The 24,716-nt window shown below is 47.8% G+C and overlaps 1 protein-coding gene across 9 annotated transcripts in view; it reads left to right on the top strand.

The window, feature by feature from the left end:
* FILIP1 (filamin A interacting protein 1) overlaps nucleotides 1-24,716 on the top strand; it is a 256,599-nt gene that overhangs the window by 59,720 nt on the left and 172,163 nt on the right. The window contains exon 2 of one of the 9 annotated variants that reach the window (XM_056565901.1): nucleotides 12,584-12,623. The exons of 7 other annotated variants lie outside the window; for them this stretch is intronic. In XM_056565901.1, coding sequence (XP_056421876.1) covers nucleotides 12,615-12,623 — 9 coding nt within the window. In that variant the 5' untranslated portion in view covers nucleotides 12,584-12,614. Of the gene's footprint in view, nucleotides 1-12,514; nucleotides 12,624-24,716 lie in introns of all 9 variants that reach the window. One more of the 9 variants, XM_056565904.1, reaches the window with a different exon arrangement.

Genomic DNA, 24,716 nt, shown 5'->3' with positions numbered 1-24,716 from the left:
CGTAATCCGCACCTGGCTCCTCTCTTTCAGCATCCATTGCAACCTGTTTCTGTGCCTTCCGCCGAGGAGGCCATGCAAGTGGATCAGCCACGCCTGACCCAACAAGAGAGGACTCGCCGTAGGAACGAGAACTTGTGCCTGTACTGTGCGAGCTCGGAACATTTCTTAAAAGACTTTCCTATTCGTCCTCCACGTCAGGGAAACGCACGCACCTAGTAAACGTGGGAGAGGCGTTACTAGGTGTGAATTCCTCCTCTCCACGTCTGACTACACCAGTACGGATTTCCTTGCCCACTAAGTCTTCCTTCTCTGCTGAGGCCTTTCTGGACTCTGGTTCTACGGGAAATTTCATTGAAGCCTCATTGATCAATAAATTCAACATTCCAGTGACCCGTCTCCTCAAACCATTCTACATTTCCTCCGTTAATGGTCAAAATCTGGACTGTACCGTACGCTATCGCACTCAACCCTTGCGCATGGGTATTGGTGTCCTCCATCACGAGGACATAGAATTTTTTGTACTTCCTAACTGTACCTCGGAAGTCTTACTTGGCCTGCCGCGGCTGCAGCGCCACACACCTACCCTAGATTGGTCCTCTGGGGACATTAAAAGTTGGGGTTCTTCTTGTCACAAGCGATGCCTGAAGTCTCTACCCATCTGTCAAGTTTCTGTCACTACACCTTTGCCAGGCTTACCTAAGGCCTACCAGGACTTCTCTGATGTGTTCAGTAAAAAGCAAGCAGAAGTCTTACCACCACACAGACTCTTTGACTGTCCTATTGACTTGCTCCCTGGTACTACTCCACCCCGTGGCAGAATTTTCCCTCTTTCCGCTCCAGAAACGCAGGCCATGTCTGAATATATACGAGAAAACCTTGAGAAGGGTTTTATCAGAAAAGGAGCAGGCTTCTTTTTCATCGCCAAAGAGGATGGATCCCTACGGCCTTGCATTGATTACCGCGGTCTTAACAAAATGACAGTAAAAAAACTTTATCCTCTGCCTCTCATCTCAGAACTATTTGATCGCCTGCAGGGAGCAAAGATTTTTACCAAACTCGATCTTAGTGGTGCCTATAATCTCATCCGTATTAGAGAAGGTGACGAATGGAAAACCGCGTTCAATACTAGAGCTGGTCCCTTTGAGTATCTTGTCATGCCCTTTGGACTTTGCAATGCCCCTGAAGTCTTTCAGGACTTTATGCAACATATGAGAGAGAAAGCACCTTGGCACCGCTGGAATTCCTAGATTCAAATGCCCACTGCAACAGCTGTGAATATCCTGAACTCCTCATGTAAAGCTAAGGGTGGTGCTGCACGAACTGATATATAACATTGGCAATAGCATGTAGAGAAGAATGAATCGGAGCACTCACCCAGTAGAAGTATGCAAAATCTTCAGGCTTTATTCAGAATTGGAGCAGGTAACAAACACAGTGCAGGAGAGAGGGTTGGCGTGGGGGGTTGGGCAAACGGACCGTGTTCGCGCGAGTTCGCGCTTCGTCAGGCCACACGAAGCGCGAACTCGCGCGAACACGGTCCGTTTGCCCAACCCCCCACGCCAACCCTCTCTCCTGCACTGTGTTTGTTACCTGCCCCAATTCTGAATAAAGCCTGAAGATTTTGCATACTTCTACTGGGTGAGTGCTCCGATTCATTCTTCTCTACATGCTCTTTCAGGACTTTGTCAACGAGATTTTTCGGGACATGCTGTATTCCTGTGTGGTAGTCTATCTTGATGATATCCTCATATTTTCCTTCAACCTAGAGGAACACCACCTCCATGTCCATCAAGTGCTCCAGCGTCTACGCAAAAACCATCTTTATGCCAAAATTGAAAAATGCCTCTTTGAGCGTAGCTGTCACGTACCGGCATGACTAGTAGTGGATCCTCTAGACCAGAGAGGCGATGGCGCGGGTTGTACTGGAGGACCGGTTCTAAGTAGTTACTGGTCTTCACCAGAGCCCGCCGCAAAGCGGGATGGATTTGCTGCGGCGGTAACTACCAGGTCGTATCCCCCAGTAACAACTCGACCTTTCTGGCAGCTGATATGGGGTGGCACACAGGGAGTAGGCAGGAGCGTAGTCGGACGTAGCAGAGGTCAGGGCAGGCAGAAAAGGTTCAAGGGCGAGTAGTTGGTAGCAACGGGTTCGGCAACAGGCAAGGCAATATAACACAGTAGGGAACGCTTTCTCAAAGGCACAAGGGCACAAAGACAAGGTTACATTTATAGGAAGGTGGCCAGAGGTCAGGGACCAGCGCACCAATCAAAGGCGCGCTGGCCCTTTAAATTTACAGAAGGCGGCGCTCGCACGCGCCCTAGAGTGCGGGGCCGCGCGCGCCGGGAAGCAGAGACTGACGGCGCTGGGAGCCAGGTAAGACAGACAGGGACGCGGCGCATGAGCGGGGACCAGCCGCCACGGCAGCCGCGTCCCCGACACAAGGGAACCCGTGCTCCCGGTCAGCGCGTCTGACAAGGAGGCAACGGGATCCCGAGGAGGGAGGCCGAGGGAGCGGGCGCTCTGGTCCGGGGGAGGGGACCGGAGCGCACACTGTGACAGTACCCCCCGCTTAGGTCTCCCCCTCTTCTTGATGCCCAGAAAACTGAGGATGAGACTGCGGTCCAAGATGTTCTCCTCAGGCTCCCAAGACCTCTCCTCAGGACCGCAGCCCTCCCAATCAACCAGAAAAAATCTTCTCCCCCGAGAGATCCTGGTCGCCAAGATCTCCTTGACAGAAAAAATATCGGAGGTACCGGCAACAGGGCTGGGAGAAAAAATCTTGGGAGAGAAACGGTTAAAGACAGCAGGTTTAAGAAGGGAGACATGGAAAGAGTTATGGATTCGGAGGGAGGGAGGAAGATGAAGCTGGTAAGAGACCGGATGTATTTAGAGGAGAGCCAAACCTTGTCACCTGGGCGAAATTCCAGAGGAGCTCTGTGTCTCTTGTCGGCTTGGACCTTCATACGAGCGGAAGCCTTGAGGAGAGCAGCGTGAGTTTCACGCCAGATGGTGGAAAAGTCCAGTACAAGACTGTCAACAGCAGGTACAGAAGAAGGAGTGGGAAACTGCGGCAGAGGTGGAAGAGGATGACGGCCAAAAACTACAAAGAAAGGGGACTTGTTAGAAGCTGAGGATTGTTTGTAGTTGTAGGAGAACTCCGCCCAGGGAAGTAGATCCTCCCAATTGTCGAGAGGATACAAAGTGGCGCAGATAGTCACCCAAAATTTGGTTCACCCGTTCTACCTGGCCGTTGGACTGAGGGTGGTACGAAGAAGAAAAGTCCAATTTGATCCTGAGCTGACCACAAAGAGCCCTCCAGAATTTGGAGACAAATTGTACCCCACGATCCGAGACAATATGTTTGGGAAGGCCATGGAGATGGAAGATGTGTTGGAAGAATTGTTTGGCTAACATGGGTGCAGAGGGTAGACCGGGCAGGGGTACAAAGTGAGCCATTTAGGAGAAGCGATCTACCATGACCCAAATAACAGACATGCCATGGTAGGAGGGAAGATCTGTAACAAAGTCCATAGCGATGTGAGACCAGGGAACTTCAGGAACAGGTAGAGGCAAGAGGACACCTGCTGGTTTCTGACGAGGCGATTTATCCCAGGCACAAATCATGCAGGCCTGGACGAAGTCCAAGACATCTTTCTCCAGAGAAGGCCACCAGTACCTTTGTGAGATTAGTTGGAGAGATTTTTGTACCCCGGGATGACCGGCAAAAAGGGAAGCGTGGCCCCACTTGAGAATTTGCAACCGCTGTCGTGGAGGTACGTAGGATTTGCCCGGAGGAAGAAGGCGCAGGTCCACGGGAGCGACGGCAATAAGGCGTTCTGGTGGGATGATATATTGGGGTGTTAACTCGTCATCCACCACATCAGAAGAGCGAGACAGAACATCTGCCCTAATGTTCTTACAAGCCGGACGGAAATGCATTTCAAAATTAAAGCGGGTGAAGAACAAAGACCAACGAGCCTGACAGGGATTTAGTCTCTGGGCAGACTGGAGATAAGCCAGGTTCTTGTGGTCCATGAAGATGTTCATAGGATGTGTGGCGCCCGCGAGTAAATGTCTCCATTCCTCCAGTGCCAACTTAATGGCCAGCAGTTCTCTGTCTCCAATTGAATAATTTCTCTCCACGGGAGAGAATGTTTTAGAAAAGAAGCCACAAGTTACTGTCTTGCCCCCCGAAGACTTTTAGGTGAGGACAGCTCCGGCTCCCACCGAGGAGGCATCCACTTCGAGGGAGAAGGACTTGGTGGAATCTGGCCTAGAGAGAACGGGTGCTGAGGCAAAGGCGGCTTTTAGTGACTGGAAGGCTTCATCAGCTTGGGAAGGCCAAGATTTGGGGTTAGCTCCTTTTTTTGTTAAAGCCACAATAGGAGCCACCAGAGTGGAATAATGAGGGATAAATTGCTTGTAGTAATTAGCAAAGCCCAGGAATCTTTGTATGGCTCGGAGACCAGAGGGACGTGGCCAATCCAGAACCGTGGAGAGCTTGGCTGGATCCATTTGAAGTCCTTGGGCAGAGATAATGTATCCCAGGAAAGGCAGGGAGGACCGTTCAAAAATACATTTTTCAAATTTGGCGTATAGGCGATTTCTCCTAAGACGAGTGAGAACTTGTCGCACATGGACCGGATGTTGGTCCAAATTGGAGGAAAAGATGAGGAAGTCATCCAAGTATACGACCACGCAGGTATAAAGTAGGTCCCTGAAGATGTCGTTGACAAATTCCTGGAAGACGGCAGGCGCATTACAAAGGCCGAAGGGCATCACCAGATACTCAAAGTGCCCGTCCCTTGTGTTAAAGGCGGTCTTCCACTCGTCTCCCTCACGGATGCGGATCAAATTATAGGCCCCTCGAAGGTCCAATTTGGTGAAGATCTTTGCCCCTCGGAGATGATCAAATAGCTCAGAGATTAGGGGCAGAGAGTAGCGGTTCTTGATGATAATTTTATTAAGTCCTCTGTAGTCTATGCAGGGACGGAGAGAACCGTCCTTCTTGGTCACGAAGAAGAAGCCGGCCCCAGCGGGGTAAGAAGACTTTCTTATGAATTCTCTCTGCAGGTTCTCACGTATATAGTCGGACATGGCAAGAGTCTCAGGAGGTGAGAGAGGATAAATTCTGCCCCGAGGGGGAGTCGAACCGGGCATCAGGTCGATCGGACAATCATAGGGTCTGTGAGGAGGAAGGACGTCAGCTTGTTTCTTGCAAAATACATCCGCAAAAGAATGGTATGGCTTGGGCAGACCAGGAGGCAGAGAAACTTGTGGGACCTGTTTGACAGGACCAGGCTTGAGACAATGGTCAGAACAGGAGGAACCCCAACGCAGGATCTCACCGGTGGTCCAATTCAGGACAGGATAATGACGTTGAAGCCATGGCAGACCCAGGAGGAGTTCGGAGGAGCAGAAAGGAAGGACAACAAACTGTAAAGTCTCTGTATGAAATATTCCAATGTCCATCTGCAGATGCTGGGTACGGAACTGCACAGTGGCAGAGAGTCTCTCACCGTTAACTGTAGAGATGAGGAATGGCCTGGGTAGACGGATTACTAGAATACGGTACTTGTCAACCAAGGAGGCGTGAATGAAGTTGCCAGCTGAACCGCAATCCAAGAAGGCGGTAGCGGAGAAAGAGGATGAACAACTTCACGGTTATGGTGAGACGTGGAGAGGATGAATCCACACCTAGCAACGCCTCTCCCACGTTTACTAGGTGCGAGCGTTTCCCGAACGCGGTGGATGGAGAGGACAATCTTTAAGGAAGTGCTTGGTACTGGCACAGTACAAACACAGGTTCTCGTCTCTGCGGCGGCTTCGTTCTTGCGGAGTCAGGCATGACCGATCCACCTGCATGGCTTCCACAGCGGGAGGCCCGGTAGCGGGTTGAGGTGGACGCAGAAAAACGGGGGCCAGACGAGGGTAGCGTCTAGGACGAGCCTTTTCCTTTTCAAGGAGGAGTTCCTCTTGTCTCTCGGTGAAACGTTTGTCAATCCTAGTGGCCAGCAAAATGAGGTCACTAAGGGTGGAAGGTAGCTCACGTGCAGCCAGAACGTCCTTTATCTCACTGTTGAGACCCTTCTTGAAGGTGGCACAAAGGGCTTCATTGTTCCAGTTTAGTTCAGAGGCCAGGGTGCGGAACTGAATAGCATAGTCACCCACGGAAGAACCTCCTTGGGTCAAGTTAAGTAAGGCAGTCTCTGCGGAGGTAACCCGGGCAGGCTCCTCAAAAACATTCCGGAACTCTTGGCAGAAGTTCTGGACGGAAGAGGTGGCTGGATCTGCGCGGTCCCATAGTGGTGTAGCCCAGGCCAGGGCCTTCCCGGACAATAAACTAAGAATAAAGGCTACCTTGGCTTGCTCAGAAGGAAACTGGTCGGACAGTAGCTCGAGGTGGAGAGAGCACTGCGACAGGAACCCACGGCACTGCTTCGGATCTTCGTCATATTTGTCAGGCAGGGACAAACGGATCCTGGAACCGGAGGCAACTGCAGGCGGAGGTGTAGCGGCAGGTGCAGACGGAGGAGCTGGCTGTTGCTGAGAAGGCAGCAGCTGCTGCATCATAGCAGTCAACTGGGCCAGCTGTTGACCTTGCTGGGCCATTATGGTGGTGAGGTCCGCTAGGCTTGGCAGGGGAACATCAGCGGGATCCGTGGCCGGATCTTATTGTCATGTACCGGCAGGACTAGTAGTGGATCCTCTAGACCAGAGAGGCGATGGCGCGGGTTGTACTGGAGGACCGGTTCTAAGTAGTTACTGGTCTTCACCAGAGCCCGCCGCAAAGCGGGATGGATTTGCTGCGGCGGTAACTACCAGGTCTCTGGCAGTGGCGCGGCACACAGGGAGTAGGCAGGAGCGTAGTCGGACGTAGCAGAGGTCAGGGCAGGCGGAAAAGGTTCAAGGGCGAGTAGTCAGTAGCAACGGGTTCGGCAACAGGCAAGGCAATATAACACAGTAGGGAACGCTTTCTCAAAGGCACAAGGGCACAAAGATCCGGCAAGGGCAGGAAGGGGCAGGTAACATTTATAGGAAGGTGGCCAGAGGTCAGGGACCAGCGTACCAATCAAAGGCGCGCTGGCCCTTTAAATTTACAGAAGGCGGCGCGCACGCGCCCTAGAGAGCGGGGCCATGCGTGCCCGAGGCAGAGACTGACGGCGCAGGGAGCCAGGTAAGACAGACAGGGACGCGGCGCGTGAGTGGGGACCAGCCGCCACGGCAGCCGCATCCCGGACACAAGGGAACCCGTGTTCCCGGTCAGCGCGTCTGACCGGGAGGCGCAGGATTCCCGAGGAGGGAGGCCGAGGGAGCGGGCGCACCGGTCCGGGGGAGGGGACCGGAGCGCACGCTGTGACAGTAGCAGTCTACCCTTCCTGGGATACATAGTGTCCAGTCAGGGCCATCAAATGGACCCTGACAAGCTATCTGCGGTTTTAGATTGGCCACACCCCACTGGTCTACGAGCTATCCAACGCTTTCTCGGATTTGCTAATTATTTCCGTCAATTTATTCCTCACTTCTCCACCATTGTTGCTCCTAATGTAGCATTAACCAAGAAAAATGCTAATCCGAAATGCTGCCCGCCGCAGGCGGAGGAAGCCTTTAACCACCTCAAGACCGCCTTTGCCTCTGCTCCTGTACTCTCCAGGCCTGATCCGTTGAAGCCCTTTATCCTCGAAGTTGATGCCTCATTTATCGGAGCTGGTGCTATCTTAATTATTGGTGGTCTCCCCTGGAGAAGGACGTGACTGATTTTGTTCTGGCTTGCACTTTTTGTGCCCGTGACAAAACCCCATGCCAGAAACCTGCAGGTCTTCTTCTTCCTTTGCCTGTGCCTGAACAGCCATGGTCCCATATAGCCATGGACTTCATTACTGACCTTCCATTTTTTCACGGCAACACAGTTTGTGCCCGTGGGTGGTCGTTGATCGTTTTTCTAAAATGGCTCATTTTGTCCCTCTGCCAGGACTGCCCACTGCACCTCAATTGGTGAAACAAATTTTCCTTCATATTTTTCGCCTCCATGGGCTTCCCACGCACATCGTCTATGACAGAGGTGTGCAGTTCGTTTCCAAATTCTGGAGAGCCCTATGTAGTCAATTAAAAATAAAATTAAATGTCTCTTCTGCTTACCACCCTCAATCCAACGGTCAAGTGGAAAGAGTTAATCAAATTCTCGGTTACTACTTGCGTCATTTTGTCTCCGCCCGTCAAGATGACTGGGTGGACCTTTTGCCCTGGGCCGAATTTTCATACAATTTTAAAGATTCTAAGTCTTCTTCCAAGTCCCCATTTTTTGTGGTGTACGGCCATCACCAATTCCCCCCTCCCTATTCCCTCTTCCCCTCTTCCTCTGGAGTTCCTGCTGTGGATAACTTGACTCAAGATTTTTTCTCCATCTGGAGTGAGACTCGTAATTCTCTTTTGCTGGCCTCATCTCGCATGAAGAAACGTGCCGATAAAAAGAGAAGACCTCCTCCTGTTTTTGCCCCTGGTGACAAAGTGTGGCTTTTAGCTAGGTACATTCGTTTCCGGATGCCTAGCTACAAGCTAGGTCCTCGGTTTCTTGGACCTTTTAAAATCAAAAAACAAATCAATCCTGTTTCCTACCAACTTCATCTTCCCCCTTCTCTTTGTATTCCCAATTCTTTCCATGTTTCTCTTCTCAAACCTCTCATACTTAACCGTTATTCTCCCAAGGTCACTGTTCCTGCTCCAGTCTCTGACTCCTCTGATGTCTTCTCTGTCAAGGAGATCCTCGACTCCAAGGTCGTCCGAGGTAAAAGATTTTTTTTAATTGATTGGGAGAATTGTGGTCCTGAAGAGAGGTCCTGGGAACCTTAGGTTAACATTCTTGATAAAGACCTCGTCTGCAGATTCCTGGGCTCCAAAAGGAGGGGGAGACCTAAGGGGGGGTACTATAATGCCGAGTGCTCCGAGTCCCTGTCCCTCCCCGGAGCGCTCGCGGCGTTCTTCTGCCTGCAGCGCCCCGGGCAGTCCCGCTGTCCAGGAGCGCTGCTCTGGTGTCCCCGGCGGGGATGCGATCCACGTGGTGGGACGTGCCCGCCCGCGGGTCGCATCCCGATCCTCTCACCTGCCCCATCCTCCTTCGGCTCCGTCCCGGCGCGCGGCCCCGCTCTCTAGGGCGCGCGCGCGCCAGCTCTATGAAATGTAAAGGGCCAGTGCACCACTAATTGCCAGGCCCAATCAGTGTAATTACCTCCAAACACTACATAAACCCACTTCCCCTTCCTGTCCTCACCGGATCTTGTTGCCCTAGTGCCCTGAGAAACAGTTTTCTGTGTATCCCTAGCCTGTGTATCCAGACACTTGCTGTTGCCCCTGACTACGAACCTTGCCGCCTGCCTTGACCTTCTGCTACGTCTGACCTCGCCTTGCCTTGTCCTTGTGTACCGCGCCTGTCTCAGCTGTCAGTGAGGTTCAGTTGCTTTCGGGTGGAACGACCTGGGGGTTACCTGCCACAGCAAGTCCATCCCGCTTTGCGGCGGGCTCTGGTGAAAACCAGTAACCTCTTAGATACCATTCCCCTGGTACGGCCCATGCCATCGCTTCACTGACACAGAGGATCCACTCACGTGTCCTCCCCGCATACCAGTCCGGACCCTGACAGTTCTGTCCATGCAGAGGCATGGGGCGTGTCCCTCTCTTCTCCTCACTGTGATGGCTCCTCCTCCTATCTCACTCTGCTCTGACTCACAGAGGGTCGGGAGCAAGCACAGAAGCTCTGAACCTGCCTGCAGCCCTGTCAATCACTCATGGTGTCCATGACGTGTCGATGACCACTGGACACTGCAGGACTGGTATGTGTCCCAGGAGGCAGAGGGACCCTTAGTGCCCACTTTTTTGGCTGGCTTTTTCAGTATAAAATACTGAAAATTTTCTGATGTAAGCAATAGCAAAACATATTGTTTTTCCATGCTTTATAACATATCAAAAGTTATTGTAGCTGACAGTGCCCATTTAAGTAACCTAGTTAAACTGAAGATTCACATTTACCATAGCAAAGACTATGCTCAATAAATGTTCCAGCATATTACAGAAAACATATTCCTTCTGTGATTGTTTTCCTTGGTTCCCTTAGTATACAATAAATCTTTGTTAGCATTGTTCAATATTGTTCAGTAGTTTTATTCATGATATGATTCATAACAGAGACATAGCTGGAAGCTCCCGGGCTACCATGCAAAGTCAGTAACAGGGCTAGTCAACTATCATATGTGAGACAGGATGAACACCACTGGTACCTGCCATCAATTTATAATGCTGACCACTGGGTTCTGTAAAGGTATCCGTCATATTGACAAAAAATAAATAAAAAAATGTATTGAATAAAAAGTTGAGGAGGTACCCAGTCCTTTTTGTTAAAGGTAACCTGTCAAGTTGAAAATGTAAACCACCAAAAATATACACAGAGCCAAATGTCAAAAAGTAAAAATACATTTTATTAACACACAAATATCATTGAAAAAAAACATGGAGACCGAAAACACAATATACTGATCTGATGTAAACAATCCATTACAAGGTGCATATTATTGATACGGATGGTACCAGTGCCAGTAAAAATCACAGTAAAGATTAAAATACAAAAAGCAACAGACACATAAATAGTGCTGCATTTCCTCAGGAATATAACCATAAAACCACTGCATACCCTACTTCACATTTAGTACTTGCTTTGTCCGGGGGAATTAATAAAATGGAGAAACACCCAGCTTATTTGTGAGAAGTAACCAATAGGATGACAGATAAATGAGTGTGTCTCATTTATTTATGGAAATCTCTGCTTATTCTGAGCTAAGTAGTCATGTGCACGACTAAGTTACGTCAGTTATTGCCAAATCTTCCTATACACACACTTATACACAAATAGCTGTCAATCACTGAATAGACTGCCCAGAACGCCACTTTTCCCAGAATAGGCAAAGATTTTCATGAATAAATGACAAGTTTGTGAGAAGTATCTTGAAACGTTTTTTTTTTTGAAAGTTTTATATCCATCTGCCCAGCTCTTCACATATGACTTCATTTTTAATGTGACAGGTTCTCCTCAAAGCTGTGTTGACATCACAATTTGATGATGAGTTCCTTGTATATGTTGTCATTCTGTCAGAATGGGATACCAATGTACATATGACCGTACAGGTACCATTGACTTCAACTACTACCCAATGGTGCATTCACACCACGTTTCAGAGGTCCGGCTGCCGAATCTGGCTGGAAAATTTCAATACCGGGCACTCCCATATGCCAGTTGGACTGGCGCAAATCTCTTTATTTAAATGCGCCGACTGGTGTAAGGTAATAACTCCGGTTGGCTCATTTTTGCCCCAAATCCAGTTTTGTGGCTGGACTGAAAACTGCGGCATAACGCGGTTTTCAGTCTGGCCACAAAACCGGATAGGGGGCAAAAAAGAGTGGACCAGAGTCACTATCTGATGCACATTTTAATTAATGAGATTCTGCGACGGTCCTGCTGGGATACAGGAGCACCTGGTTTTGAAATTTCCCAACCGGATCTGGCAGCTGGATCTCTGAAATGTGGTGTGAATGCACCCTAACACAGTTAGCTCGTGACTGTGTTTGAGTCATCTTTCAAGCATGTACATGGGCTCAAGCCCTTAAAAGCATGTTATCCCATATGCAAAGGATAGGGGATAAGATGCCAGATCACGGGGGTCCCGCGACTAGGGACCCCCGTGATCTTGCATGCAGCACCCCATTATAATCAGTCCCCAGTGCATGTTTGCTCTGGGTCTGATTACTGACGATCACGAGGGCCGAAGCATTGTGACATCACGGCCCCGCCCCTTGTGACCTCACGCTCCGCCCCCTTGATGCAAGCCTATGGGAGGGGGCGGGACAGCTGTAACATGCTCTGGGGACTGATTATAATGGGGTGCTGCGTGAAAGATCACAGCGGCGGGACCCCCATGATCAGGCATCTTATCCCCTATCCTTTGGATAGGGGATAAGATGTCTTAGCACCGGAGTACCCCTTTAAGTGTGGTTTTCTGCATTTCTGGGTCTGAGCCCAAACACGTATATACTCAGAAAATTAGCTGAACATAATCACTAGCTGACTACTTTGGGCCATTGAAGTCAGATGGGCCCATGCACTGCCTACATTCACATATACATCAGCATTTCATTTTGACTGGATGCAAATATATACGGAAAACGTGTAGGTAAATTTGTGAACCCAGCTTTAACCCTGAAGTATAGATGGAAATATAAAGTCTGAAGTTATCCATTTATAAATATTTTGTAGACCCATCTATACATCTTTTACATAAAATAATGGAAGCAATATGTGTCCTGCCATTTGATAAAAAATGAATTTTGGGTTTGATTGTATTCATCTTCATTTGCCTTACAACAAAAATTAGTTTAACCTTCCTGCAGCTCTTAGTGGAGAACCACAATATTATCTCAACAATGTAAAAAGTAATAGTAGCCTTGGCTTCCTGCCACTTTGTGTTGTAGTGAATATGGAAAGGAGGGTGTGATACTGGATATGTACAGGAATAACCATATTGCTCCGTTTCATAACAGACAAGCCCTCAACTGCTTCCAGTCTGATCATATGAAGAAAGTAAGTAGATGACCCATACATATCTCTCTGTTTGTCTGCCTATCTATCTATCTTTGTACTTTGAGCTACAATTTATTGTTCATATGATTTGTAATGGCTAAGTTATGATTTGTTTATGGCTTGTAAAGGATAAGTAACTGGATAGCAGTTTGGATTACTATATTTGACATGGTTGTTTTTGAAAAATAAACACAAAACTTTGATTCTTCTTATTGGTAGAGCAGTATATAAGCTGCTTCTAAAATCTAACTTTATATGTGATAAAGTAATAGTGTAATAAATGAAATGACCAAATACCCACAAATCCATTTGTAACATATCACTTTGCAATTCACACCTTCAGATTCAATCATAAGTAATCTCCAGCCAATAATACTGTTTATGGATGTAGGTTTGTAAACCTAACTAACTACGTGTTATTTTTTACTTCTCTTTTCCAGACTTAGGCTTTAATAGATCATTGTAAAAGAGAATCTAAAATATTGTCAGGTAGTTGATGGATAGATATTACTGTAGCTCAGGAATGCAGATGTCAGGGGAACAGTTTTCTTCATCTTCTCTGTCCTCAGTGATAGTCACTATCTAATTTTCAGATAACAGGCACATCCTCAGACTATGTAATGTGTATGTGAACAGCAGGATTGTCCGCTGATGTTACCTGTTGAGGGAAAGAAAGAACAGGCACATTTTATTATAATCTATGCAATTCTCTATCTCCACAGATAACAGCCACCATGAGAGGTGTATTGTAACTGTGTATCTAATTGCTATTGAAATAGCATGCACTGATAATTGGAGCTGTGGAACATAGTTATGACCACAACAGCAATAAACAATCGACCTGTCAGTATCTTATGTATAATGCAGGTTTATTAATATGTTGTTGGAGTTTGTTGCCCAGGCAGGAGTTTAACCCATGAACCCAAGTGCCACAAAACAGGTGTGTTCATAACTAGAGATGAGCAAACTTTTGAAAAATTTGATTCGGACGATTCGCCGAATTTTTTGAAAAAATTTGGTTCAATCCGAATTTATTCACGACGAATCTATATTAAAAACGGCTATTTCTGGCCTACAGAGAGCCTCAATAGGGGTGTAGAACACTTTGCTGTGTTCTAACACGCATATGGAGTGTGCTGGGGTAGTGAAATAATACTGTTATTCAGAATGACATGCAGATTACAGGCATCGCTTTTAGAATCACTGCCGCAGAGCGGCACAATGACAGAGCCTGGAGGTGGCATCAGTATCAGGAGACCATATAGTGGCTGAATGACACAGCGTGGAGGTGTTGGCAGCATGAGGAGACCATTTAATGGCTGAATGACACAGCGTGGTGGTGGTGGTGGCAGCATGAGGACACCATATAGTGGCTGAATGACACAGCTTGGATGAGGCTGAAGCATGAGCAGACCATATAGTGGCTAAATGACACAGTGTGGAGGTGTTGACAGCATGAGGAGACCATATAGCGGCTGAATGACACAGCGTGGAGGTGGCAGCAGCATGAGGAGAGCATATAGTGCCTGAATGACACAGCTTGGATGAGGCTGAAGCATGAGGAGACCATATAGTGGCTGAATGACACAGGGTGGAGGTGTTGGCAGCATGAGGAGACCATATAGTGGCTGAATGACACAGCTTGGAGCTGGCAGCAGCATGAGTAGACACTAGGGCTATTTAAATTGAAGATTTAGGGTAGCTAGTGCTAGCATAAACATTTTTTAGGCCCAGACCCAGGCCAAGCAGCATCAGTAAAGCATATATTGGCTGAATGGCACAGCCTGGAGTTGGCAGCAGCATGAGGAGACACTAGGGCTTCACAATCCCTAAGATTAAAAGATGCATAAACGTATCTGAAAAAACAAAGGAGAGCTTCTCATGGGATAGTAGCCTGGAAAATGCGGGCAGGCATGTCCAGATAGTTAGAGGATAGGGGCAATCTTGCTCACCTTTTGTGGTTGTGTGTCAGACACAACCACCAGTAGTCACATAGAGGGTATGGGTGCAGCCGCCCAGGTATCGGCAGTCGGAAATCCTTAGCCGAGTGTAGAGACTTCAGATAGAGCGGTAAAAAGGGTTCCCCGGGTTTTGGCGCAAACCGTCCCAAATCATCACAATGTTCAAAGGGTGTAGAAGCAATAATCCATTTATTAGGTAGCCAGTATAAAACTGTTTTATACTGGCTACCTAATAAATGGATTATTGCTTCTACACCCTTTGAACATAGTGGTGATTTGGGACGGTTTGCGCCAAAACCCGGGGAACCCTTTTTACCACTCTATCTAAGATTAAAAGACAAATTTTGAAATTTAAACTGAAGATTTAGGGTAGCTAGTGCTACAATAAAAATTTTTTAGGCCCAGACCCAACAGCATCAGTAAACCATATATTGGCCGAATGACACAGCCTGGAGTTGGCTGAAGCATGAGGAGACCATATAGTGTCTGAATGGCACAGCCTGGAGTTGGCAGCAGCATGAGTAGACACTAGGGCTTCACAATCCCTAAGATTAAAGATGAATTCTGAAATTTATACTGAAGATTTTGGGTAGTTAGTGCTACCATAACAACATTTTTATTCCCAGACCCAGGCCCAGCAGCATCAGTAAACCATATATTGGCTGAATGACACAGCCTGGAGTTGGCTGAAGCATGAGGAGACCATATAGTGTCTGAATGGCACAGCCATGAGTTGGCCGCAGCGTTTTTTAAATTTAAGATTTTGAAATTGAAATTAAGGATTTTGAAATTGAACTTTTAACTCTTAAGCTTTAGTGTCCCGGGCCCTGGCGTGTGAGTACAAAGGACCAAATCTAACAAGGAGTCACATGTCACATGGCAGCACAATGACAGAGCCTGGAGATGACATCAGTAAGAGGAAACCATATAGTGGCTGAATGGCACAGGCTGGAGTTTGTGGCAGCATAAAGAGACCATATAGTGGCTGAATGGCACAGCCTGGAGGTGGCTGATGCATGAGGAGACCATATAGTGGCTGAATGGCACAGCCTGGAGTTTGTGGCAGCATGAAGAGACCATATAGTGGCTGAATGGCACAGTCTGGAGGTGGCTGATACATGAGTAGACCATATAGTGTCTGAATGGCCCAGCCTGGAGTTGGCAGAAGCATTAGGAGACCATTGAAATGTAAGAATTTTAAATAGAAATTTAATATTTTTCAACTGAAATTGAGTATTTTGAAATGGAACTTTTAACTACCAAGTTTTAGTGTGCCGGGCCCGTTTGGGTACAAAGGACTTAATCTAACAAGGAGTCACATGTCAGCACAATGACAGAGCCTGGAGGTGGCATCAGTAGGAGTAGACTATATAGTGGCTGAATGGCACAGCCTGGAGTTGGCTGAAGCATGAGAAGAACATATAGTGGCTGAATGGCACAGCCTGGAGTTGGCTGAAGCATGAGAAGAGACCATATAGTGGCTGAATGAGACAGCCTGGAGGTGGCATCAGTATGAGGAGACCATATAGTGGCTGAATGACTGCCTGGAGTTTGTGGCAGCATGAGAAGAGACCATATAGTGGCTGAATGAGGCAGCCTGGAGGTGGCATCAGTATGAGGAGACCATATAGTGGCTTAATGACTGCCTGGAGTTTGTGGCAGCATGGGTAGACCATATAGTGTTTTAATGGCACAGCCTGGAGTTGGCGGCAGATGAGGATACAATAGGGCCTCACAATCTCCAAGAATAAAAGATGAATTTTGAAATTTCCATTGAAGATGTATGGTACCTAGCGCAACCATAAACATATATAGGTAATGTCCTTGGCCGAGCAGTATCACTAAACCATGAAGTTGCTGAATGACACAGACGAGCTGGCTGAAGCATCAGTAAACCATATATTGGATGAACGGCACAGCCTGGAGGTGGCTGAAGCAAGAGGAGACCATAAAGTGGCTGAATGACACAACCTGGAGGTTGCAGCAGCATCAGGAGTCCTGAAAGTGACCCGGTGACAGAGTGGTGTGGTGGGTGTCAATACCAGTACCCGGTGACGAAGGTGGGTGAAAAAAGGTCTGATGCAAAGGAATGTTTGTAACTGGGGAGCAGCGCCTTATATCTGTTTGGCACTATCCATATTTGGGAAGTGTTGGTGTGGCACGATAGGGATAGGGATGGATGATGGCGCCGATAGACATCGGCCAACTGACTACATAGGATGCCTCTGTAGTAGGTCATTTTGTCCTCCCTCTCATTGGGTGTAAAAAAGGCCCCTTTTTTTTGGGTGGTAACAAGGGTCCAATAAGTTGGAGATCCAGAAGTCATCCCACTGCCGAATGGTGACAATTCGGCTGTCACTACGCAAGCAAGTGAGCAAGCATTGTGCCATTTGTGCAAGTGACTCGGAGGGACTCCCTGCCTCCATCTCCACCGTATACGGCCACGATGTGTCTGGGTCCTCTGTCACGCCTTCTTCATAACCCTCTAGCTCCTCTGGCTGCTCCTGCTCCTCCTCTCCTATCAGATTACTAGAAAAACCGCCCATTTGGCAAAAACTAAACTGTGCTCCACCTCACCCCTCCCCTCCTTCTCCTCCAGTTCAGCCCCCACAGGGCTCATGTGGCCGTGTGATGTAGGCGCCACGTTTCCAGCGCCCTGACCAGCCATCATTTCCAACATGTGTTGTAATAAATGAAGCAGTGGAATGAGGTTGTTCATCCCTTAACCCTGGCGACTTACTAATAATGTGGCTTCGTCAAAGGGCCTGAGCAAACGGCAGGTGTCACATATGAGCTGCTACTGGTTCACATTGAAGTTTCACAGGGGAGTACCCTTATAAGCTTGGATCATCAAGAAATCGGTGTTGGCTTTTCTCTGTTCGTACAGTCGGTCCAACATATGGAGGGTGGAATTCCAACGTGTGGCAACGTCACAAATCAGACTATGTTGGGGGATTACGTTCTGATGCTGCAGCTCAAGGATGGTGTGTTTTGCGGTGTACGAGTGGCTGAAGTGCATGCAAAGTTTCCCATTGTTAGGATGTCTTACAAATGGGGGGAACACTTCAGGAACTGCCTCACAACCAGATTGAACATGTGTGCCATGCAGGGCACATGGCTCAGCCTTCCCAGTTGCAGCACATGCAAAATGTTCTTCCCATTGTCAGTCACCATGGTTCCCATTTCTGATTGCTCCAATTTCTTTACCAATGACTTTTAGCAGTTCCTCCCCTGTGTGACTCTTTTCGCCAAGGCAAACCATGTAAAGAACAGCGTGACACCGCCGTGCCCTGCACACACGGTATGCTAAAGGGCCACTGAGACTTTTCTGGGCATTGGTGGCTGAGAACACGGTGGAGGATGAGGAGGCAGAGTCTCACACTGTCACAGGACCAACAGCCTGAGAGCGTGGAGGAGGAAGCGGCGTGACCTGTCCAAGTTGGTGTTGTGGCTGTGCAGGAACTATATTCACCCAGTGAGCCGTAAAGGACTTGTATTGTCCCTGACCATAGTTACAGCTCCAGACGTCAGTGCTGCCATGCACTTTGGTACACACTGACAGGCTCAAGGACTGGACCACCTTCTCTCCCACAAAATTGTGCAGGGCTGGTACTGCCTTCTTCACAAAGAAATGACGGCTTGGCACTCTCCACCTCGGCTTGGCACAAGCCATCAGTTCTCTGAAAGGTGCAGAGCCTACCACATGAAAAGGGAGGGACTGCAGGACCAGCAACTTAGACAGGAGCACATGCAGCTTCTGCGCCATTGGATAAGTGGGCACATACTGTTGTCTCTTGGAAATGGCTTCGCCGATGGATTGTTGGCGGAATGGCTAACTAAAAGTAGAAGGAGCAGGAGCATCTGGAGCTACAGTAGGAGGGTATGACACACAGCTTCCTTCGGCTGAGGTAGTGGAGCCTTGACTGGCTGAAAGAGGAAGTGGTGTGCCACTGGGTGATTCAGCAGGCTGGACCACTACATCGGAGCCACGGTTCTCCCAGGCCGCTTTATGGTGGCAAAGCATGTGTTGATGCAGGGCCGTGGTGCCAACATTGGGACCCTGCCACGCTTCACCTTCTGCCGACATATCTTGCATGTGGCTATGTGAACCTCCTCCGGATGCTTGATGAAAAACTGCCACACCGCCAAGTAGCTGATTTTCCCACCAACAGTCTGCACTAATTTCCACTTCTGCCACCATGCTGACAGCCAACCATGCTACCACCTTGCTGGCTCAACTGCTGCCTCACAGGCAACCTGCAACTTTCTTCTCCTGATGAGGGTGAAGCCCCTTCTGCACCCGGCTCCCAATTGCGATTGGCTTCATGATCATCAACAAGTGTCTGCATGTCACTGATGTCCTCCTCAGGTCCCTTAACAGTGTCTACTTCAGGACCCTGAACCCTGGCAACACCGCCTCCCACGTCACTCTCCTCATCACTACTTGCCCCCCTAGTTTGGGAAGCGGCAAATGTCTCCTCCAATTCTTGGCTTGGCATTAGCTGCTGACTATCCTCGCTGACTGTATGGTTTACTACGCTTAACCTCTTAAGGACCACAAACGTACCGGTACGTCCTGAGTCCTTTCCCTTTCTATAACACAGGGCCACGGCGTGGCCCCGCGCCAATGCGGGTCGGGCCCGGCCTCTAACAACGGCCGGGACCCGTGGCTAATAGCACGCAGCACTGATCGCGGTGCCGCGCGCTATTAACCCTTTAGACGCGGCGCTCAAAGTTGAAAGCCGCGTCTAAAGTGAAATTAAATCACTGCCGGTTAGCTCAAGGGGCTGTTCGGGATGTCCTCTGTGAAATCGCGGCATCCCAAACAGCTCTGGGACACGAGGAGGGTCTACTTCCTTGCCTCCTGGTGTCCGATCGACGAATGACTGCTCAGTGCCTGAGATCCAGGCATGAGCAGTCAAGCGGCAGAATCATTGATCAATGGTTTCCTATGAGAAACCATTGAACAATGTAAGAGATCAGTGTGTGCAGTGTTATAGCCCCATATGGGAGCTATAACACTGCAAAAAAAAGTAAAAAAAAATAAGTGAATAAAGATCATTTATCCCCTCCCCTAATAAAAGTTTGAATTACCCCCCTTTTCCCAATAAAAAAAAAGTGTAAATAAAAGTAAACATATGTGGTATTGCTGCGTGCGGAAAAGTCCAAATTATAAAAAATATATCATTAATTAAACCGCACGGTCAATGGTGTACGCGCAAAAAAAATTCCAAAGTCCAAAACAGTGTATTTTTGGTCACTTTTTATATCATGAAAAAATGAATAAAAAGCGATCAATAAGTCTGATCAATACAAAAACGCTAAAAACTTCAGATCACGGCGCAAAAAATAAGCCCTCATACCGCCCCATATGTGGAAAAATAAAAAAGTTATAGGGGTCAGAAGATGACAATTTTAAACGTATACATTTTCCTTCATGTAGTTATGATTTTTTTCAGAAGTACAACAAAATCAAACCTAGGGTATCATTTTAATTGAATGGACCTACAGAATAAAGAGAAGGTGTCATTTTTACCGAAAAATGTACGGCGTAGAAACAGAAGCCCCCAAAATTACAAAATAGCGTGTTTTTTTTCAATTTGGTCTCACAATAATTTTTTTTTCTGTTTTTCCGTAGATTTTTGGGTAAAATTACTGATGTCACTGCAAAGTAGAATTGGTGGCGCAAAAAATGGGCCATTATATGGATTTTAAGAGCAAAATTGAAAGAGTTATGATTTTTTAAAGGTAAGGAGGAAAAAAATGAAAGTGCAAAAACGGAAAAACCCCTGGTCCTTAAGGGGATAAAACAGCATTTGTCTAGAACAGCAGCAGGTGTGCACTTTTGGCTGGCCTTTCACAGTATCTAGGCCCTTGACAGATTAACAGGTACAAAATAGTACAATACTTAGATGTGGTTATGTGGTATGCACTGAGTACAACACCAGCCAGTGATTACTTTTCAGTGAAAAAAAACAATGCTCTCCATCTACGAGAACGCTGATGTGACTAGGAGGATGTTAAACACTGCTGGACTGCGCTTTTCTCTGCGGCCAATTATGTAGGGCTGTGACATCACAGGGGTGACTACCTGCTGATAGGCTGCATCCTGCATGTGATTTAGGGTCATCTCGCCTACTTGCCTTCCCAGCATTCCTTGCCCCATGTACTGACATGTGGATCCGCCATTTTAGATGCCCTGGAGCCTGCACCGCAATAAATGGAGTTTAATGAAGCAATTTGCGCAATAGAATGGCGGCGATATTCGCATTCATTGCAAATTGAATATTTCCTGAAATTCATAACTAATTCGGGTTTGTCAGCTTCGATTCACTCTTCTCTATTCATAACTGAGTGACCCACTCAGAGTCTGGTAAAGGGTATGTTCACATAGGGGCAGATATGATGCAGATTTTCTACCCACAAACCTGCAGCAGAAAATCTGCAGCATATTACCAAACTTTCAAAGGTAATGATATTTTAACAAATTTCATGCCCACGCTGCAGAAAGAACCTGTGTGAATTTTAAATCCCCAAAGTGTCAATTTACAGCATGTTGCTGATACTGTGGGTTTGTTACATCATTTCCTTGTTGCCTCTAATGGGAAAGTCAAAATCCAGGATAAATTCTCAATAAATAACTATTATTGCAGCAAAATCTGCAGCTGCGGATTTTTCACTAATTGGCTCACGTTTACTACTAGAGAAAAATGCATTACGTGACTTGCATCACACTTATTATATATGTTATTATACACTGTTTTAAAGGACAACTGCAGCGGAAAACACTTATCCCCTATCCACAGGATAGGGGATGTGTTTGATCTTGGGGGGGGGGAGGTCCAACCGTTAGGACCCCTGCGATCTCCTAAACAGGGTCCTGGCATTAGTGCTGAGTGTGGTTGCTAATGTGCGTAGCGTCGACCTGCGAGGTCGACGGTCACGCCCCCTCCCCACCCCGTCCCCAGAAATCGGAGAGGCGGGAAGGCACGAACGCTGACTCCGCGCCTCTCCCATAGAGTTACTTGGAGGAGGCATGTCGGTCGGTGCCTCATGCTGCGGCCGGCACGCCTCCAGTGTTCGGACCCCGTGATCAAACACTTATGCCCTATCCTGTGGGACATCTGTTTCCGCTGCAGATGTCCTTTAAACACTTTTTCGCTGGGTGAGACAAAAGGGGCATGGATTACTTACAGTCTAACCACAGTGCTATGAAGATTTGCTCCTGATCTGTGTAGTTCCTGACATCGACAAGAGGGGTCAGCAGAGAGCACTGTGGTCAGACAAAAAGGAACAGCACAACTTCCTCTGAAGCATCCAGCAGCTATGTTTATTTAACTTTCTGGCACCAGTTGATTAGAAAGTCCCCCTTTAACTTAGAATAGATGGTCTTCAGATATCCCAGAACTATTAATCTGCTTGATACACCTTGAAGACTGTTCGTCTAAAATTAGACAGTTTAAGTAAATGTGCGCCATTTCCATTCAGACCCTGTACCAAAATCCACACTAGCAAATCTGCAAAAGGTTTGCTGCTGTGAATTTACCTGCAGAACTACTAGTCCGGTATTTTTTTAGGTTACTTTCATACTGGGAAAATAAATAAAAACTGTTTAAAAAAAAAAACACTGCCTTTGTTGCCCATAGTAACCAATCAAAATTCAGCTTTCACTTTACCTGAGCAGTTTAACCCTTTAAGGACCAGGGTTTTTTCCATTTTTGCACTTTCATTTTTTCCTCCTTACCTTTAAAAAATCATAACTCTTTCAATTTTGCACCAAAAAATCCATGTGATGGCTTATTTTTTGTGCCATCAATTCTACTTTGTAATGACATCAGTAATTTTACCCAAAAATCGACCATGAAACGGAAAAAAAATCATTGTGCGACAAAATTGAAGAAAAAACACCATTTTGTAAATATTAGGGGCTTCCGTTTCTGCGCAGTGCATTTATCGGTAAAAATGACACCTTATCTTTATTCTGTAGGTCCATACGATTAAAATGATACCCTACTTATATACCGTATATACTCGAGTATAAGCCGAGACCCCTAATTTCAACCCAAAATCCCAGGAAAAGTTATTGACTCGAGTATAAGCCTAGGGTGGGAAATACCTCATCCCCCCCTGTCATCATCCAGACCCGTCATTAACATCCTCATCATCCCCTTGTCATCATCCCACACATCCCCCCTTCATCATCCCCTTGTCATCATCCCACACATCCCCTTATCATCCCACACATCCCCCCTTCATCATCCCCTTGTCATCATCCCACACATCCCCTTATCATCCCACACATCCCCCTTCATCATCCCCTTGTCATCATCCCACACATCCCCCCTTCATCATCCCCTTGTCATCATCCCACACATCCCCTTATCCCACACATCCCCCCTTCATCATCCCCTTGTCATCATCCCACACATCCCCTTATCCCACACATCCCCCCTTCATCATCCCACACATCCCCCCTTCATCATCCCCTTGTCATCATCCCACACATCCCCTTATCATCCCACACATCCCCCCTTCATCATCCCCTTGTAATGATCCCACACACCCCCCCTTCATCATCCCCACCCCCCTTCATCATCCCCACACCCCCCCCCCCCCCCTTCATCATCCTCTTCTCATCATTCGCCCTCAGTGGTCTTCAACCTGCGGACCTCCAGAGGTTTCAAAACTACAACTCCCAGCAAGCCCGGGCAGCCATCGGCTGTCCGGGCTTGCTGGGAGTTGTAGTTTTGAAACCTCCGGAGGTCCGCAGGTTGAAGACCACTGCGGCCTTCAACATGCGGACCTCCAGAGGTTTCAAAACTACAACTCCCAGCAAGCCCGGGCAGCCATCGGCTGTCCGGGCTTGCTGGGAGTTGTAGTTTTGAAACCTCCGGAGGTCCGCAGGTTGAAGACCACTGCGGCCTTCAACATGCGGACCTCCAGAGGTTTCAAAACTACAACTCCCAGCAAGCCCGGGCAGCCATCGGCTGTCCGGGCTTGCTGGGAGTTGTAGTTTTGAAACCTCCGGAGGTCCGCAGGTTGAAGACCACTGCGGCCTTCAACATCATCCAGCCCCCTCTCACCCCCTTTAGTTCTGAGTACTCACCTCCGCTCGGCGCTGGTCCGGTCCTGCAGGGCTGTCCGGTAAGGAGGTGGTCCGGTGAGGAGGTGGTCCGGGCTGCTATCTTCACCGGGGGCGCCTCTTCTCCGCGCTTCCGGCCCGGAATAGAGCCGTTGCCTTGACAACGACGTATCTGCGTCGTTGTCAAGGCAACGTGACTATTCTGAGGCCGGGCCCGAAGCGCTTAGAAGAGGCCTCCCCGGTGAAGATAGCAGCCCGGACCACCTCCTCACCGGACCACCTCCTTACCGGACAGCCCTGCAGGACCGGACCAGCGCCGAGCGGAGGTGAGTACTCAGAACTAAAGGGGGTGAGAGGGGGCTGGATGATGTTGAAGGCCACAGTGGTCTTCAACCTGCGGACCTCCGGAGGTTTCAAAACTACAACTCCCAGCAAGCCCGGACAGCCGATGGCTGCCCGGGCTTGCTGGGAGTTGTAGTTTTGAAACCTCTGGAGGTCCGCAGGTTGAAGACCACTGCGGGTGGGGGAGTTCACTCGAGTATAAGCCGAGGGGGGTGTTTTCAGCACGAAAAATCGTGCTGAAAAACTCGGCCTATACTCGAGTATATACGGTAGGTTTGATTTTGTCGTACTTTTAAAAATAAATCATAACTACATGCAGGAAAATTTATACGTTAAAATTGTCATCTTCTGACCCTTATAACTTTTTTATTTTTTCGTGTATGGGGCGGTATGAGGGCAAATTTTTTTGTATTGATCAGACTTTTTGATCGCTTTTTATTTATTTTTTCATTATATAAAAAGTGACGCTATTTTGAACTTTGGACTTGTTTTTTCACATATGCCATTGACCGTGCAGTTTAATTAACAATTTATTTTTATAATTCAGACATTTCTGCACGCGACGATACCACATATGTTTATTTTTATTTACACAGTTTTTTTTTTTAAATGGGAAAAGGGGGGTGATTCAAACTTTTATTAGGGAAGGGGTTAAATGAACTTTAACCCCTTAAGGACTCAGGGTTTTTCCGTTTTTGCACTTTCGTT

Source organism: Hyla sarda, chromosome 3 (assembly GCF_029499605.1).
Source record: "Hyla sarda isolate aHylSar1 chromosome 3, aHylSar1.hap1, whole genome shotgun sequence".
NCBI classification, from domain to species: domain Eukaryota; kingdom Metazoa; phylum Chordata; class Amphibia; order Anura; family Hylidae; genus Hyla; species Hyla sarda.
Note: the sequence above shows the minus strand (reverse complement) of the source record. Positions and strands in the feature narration are given on the sequence as shown.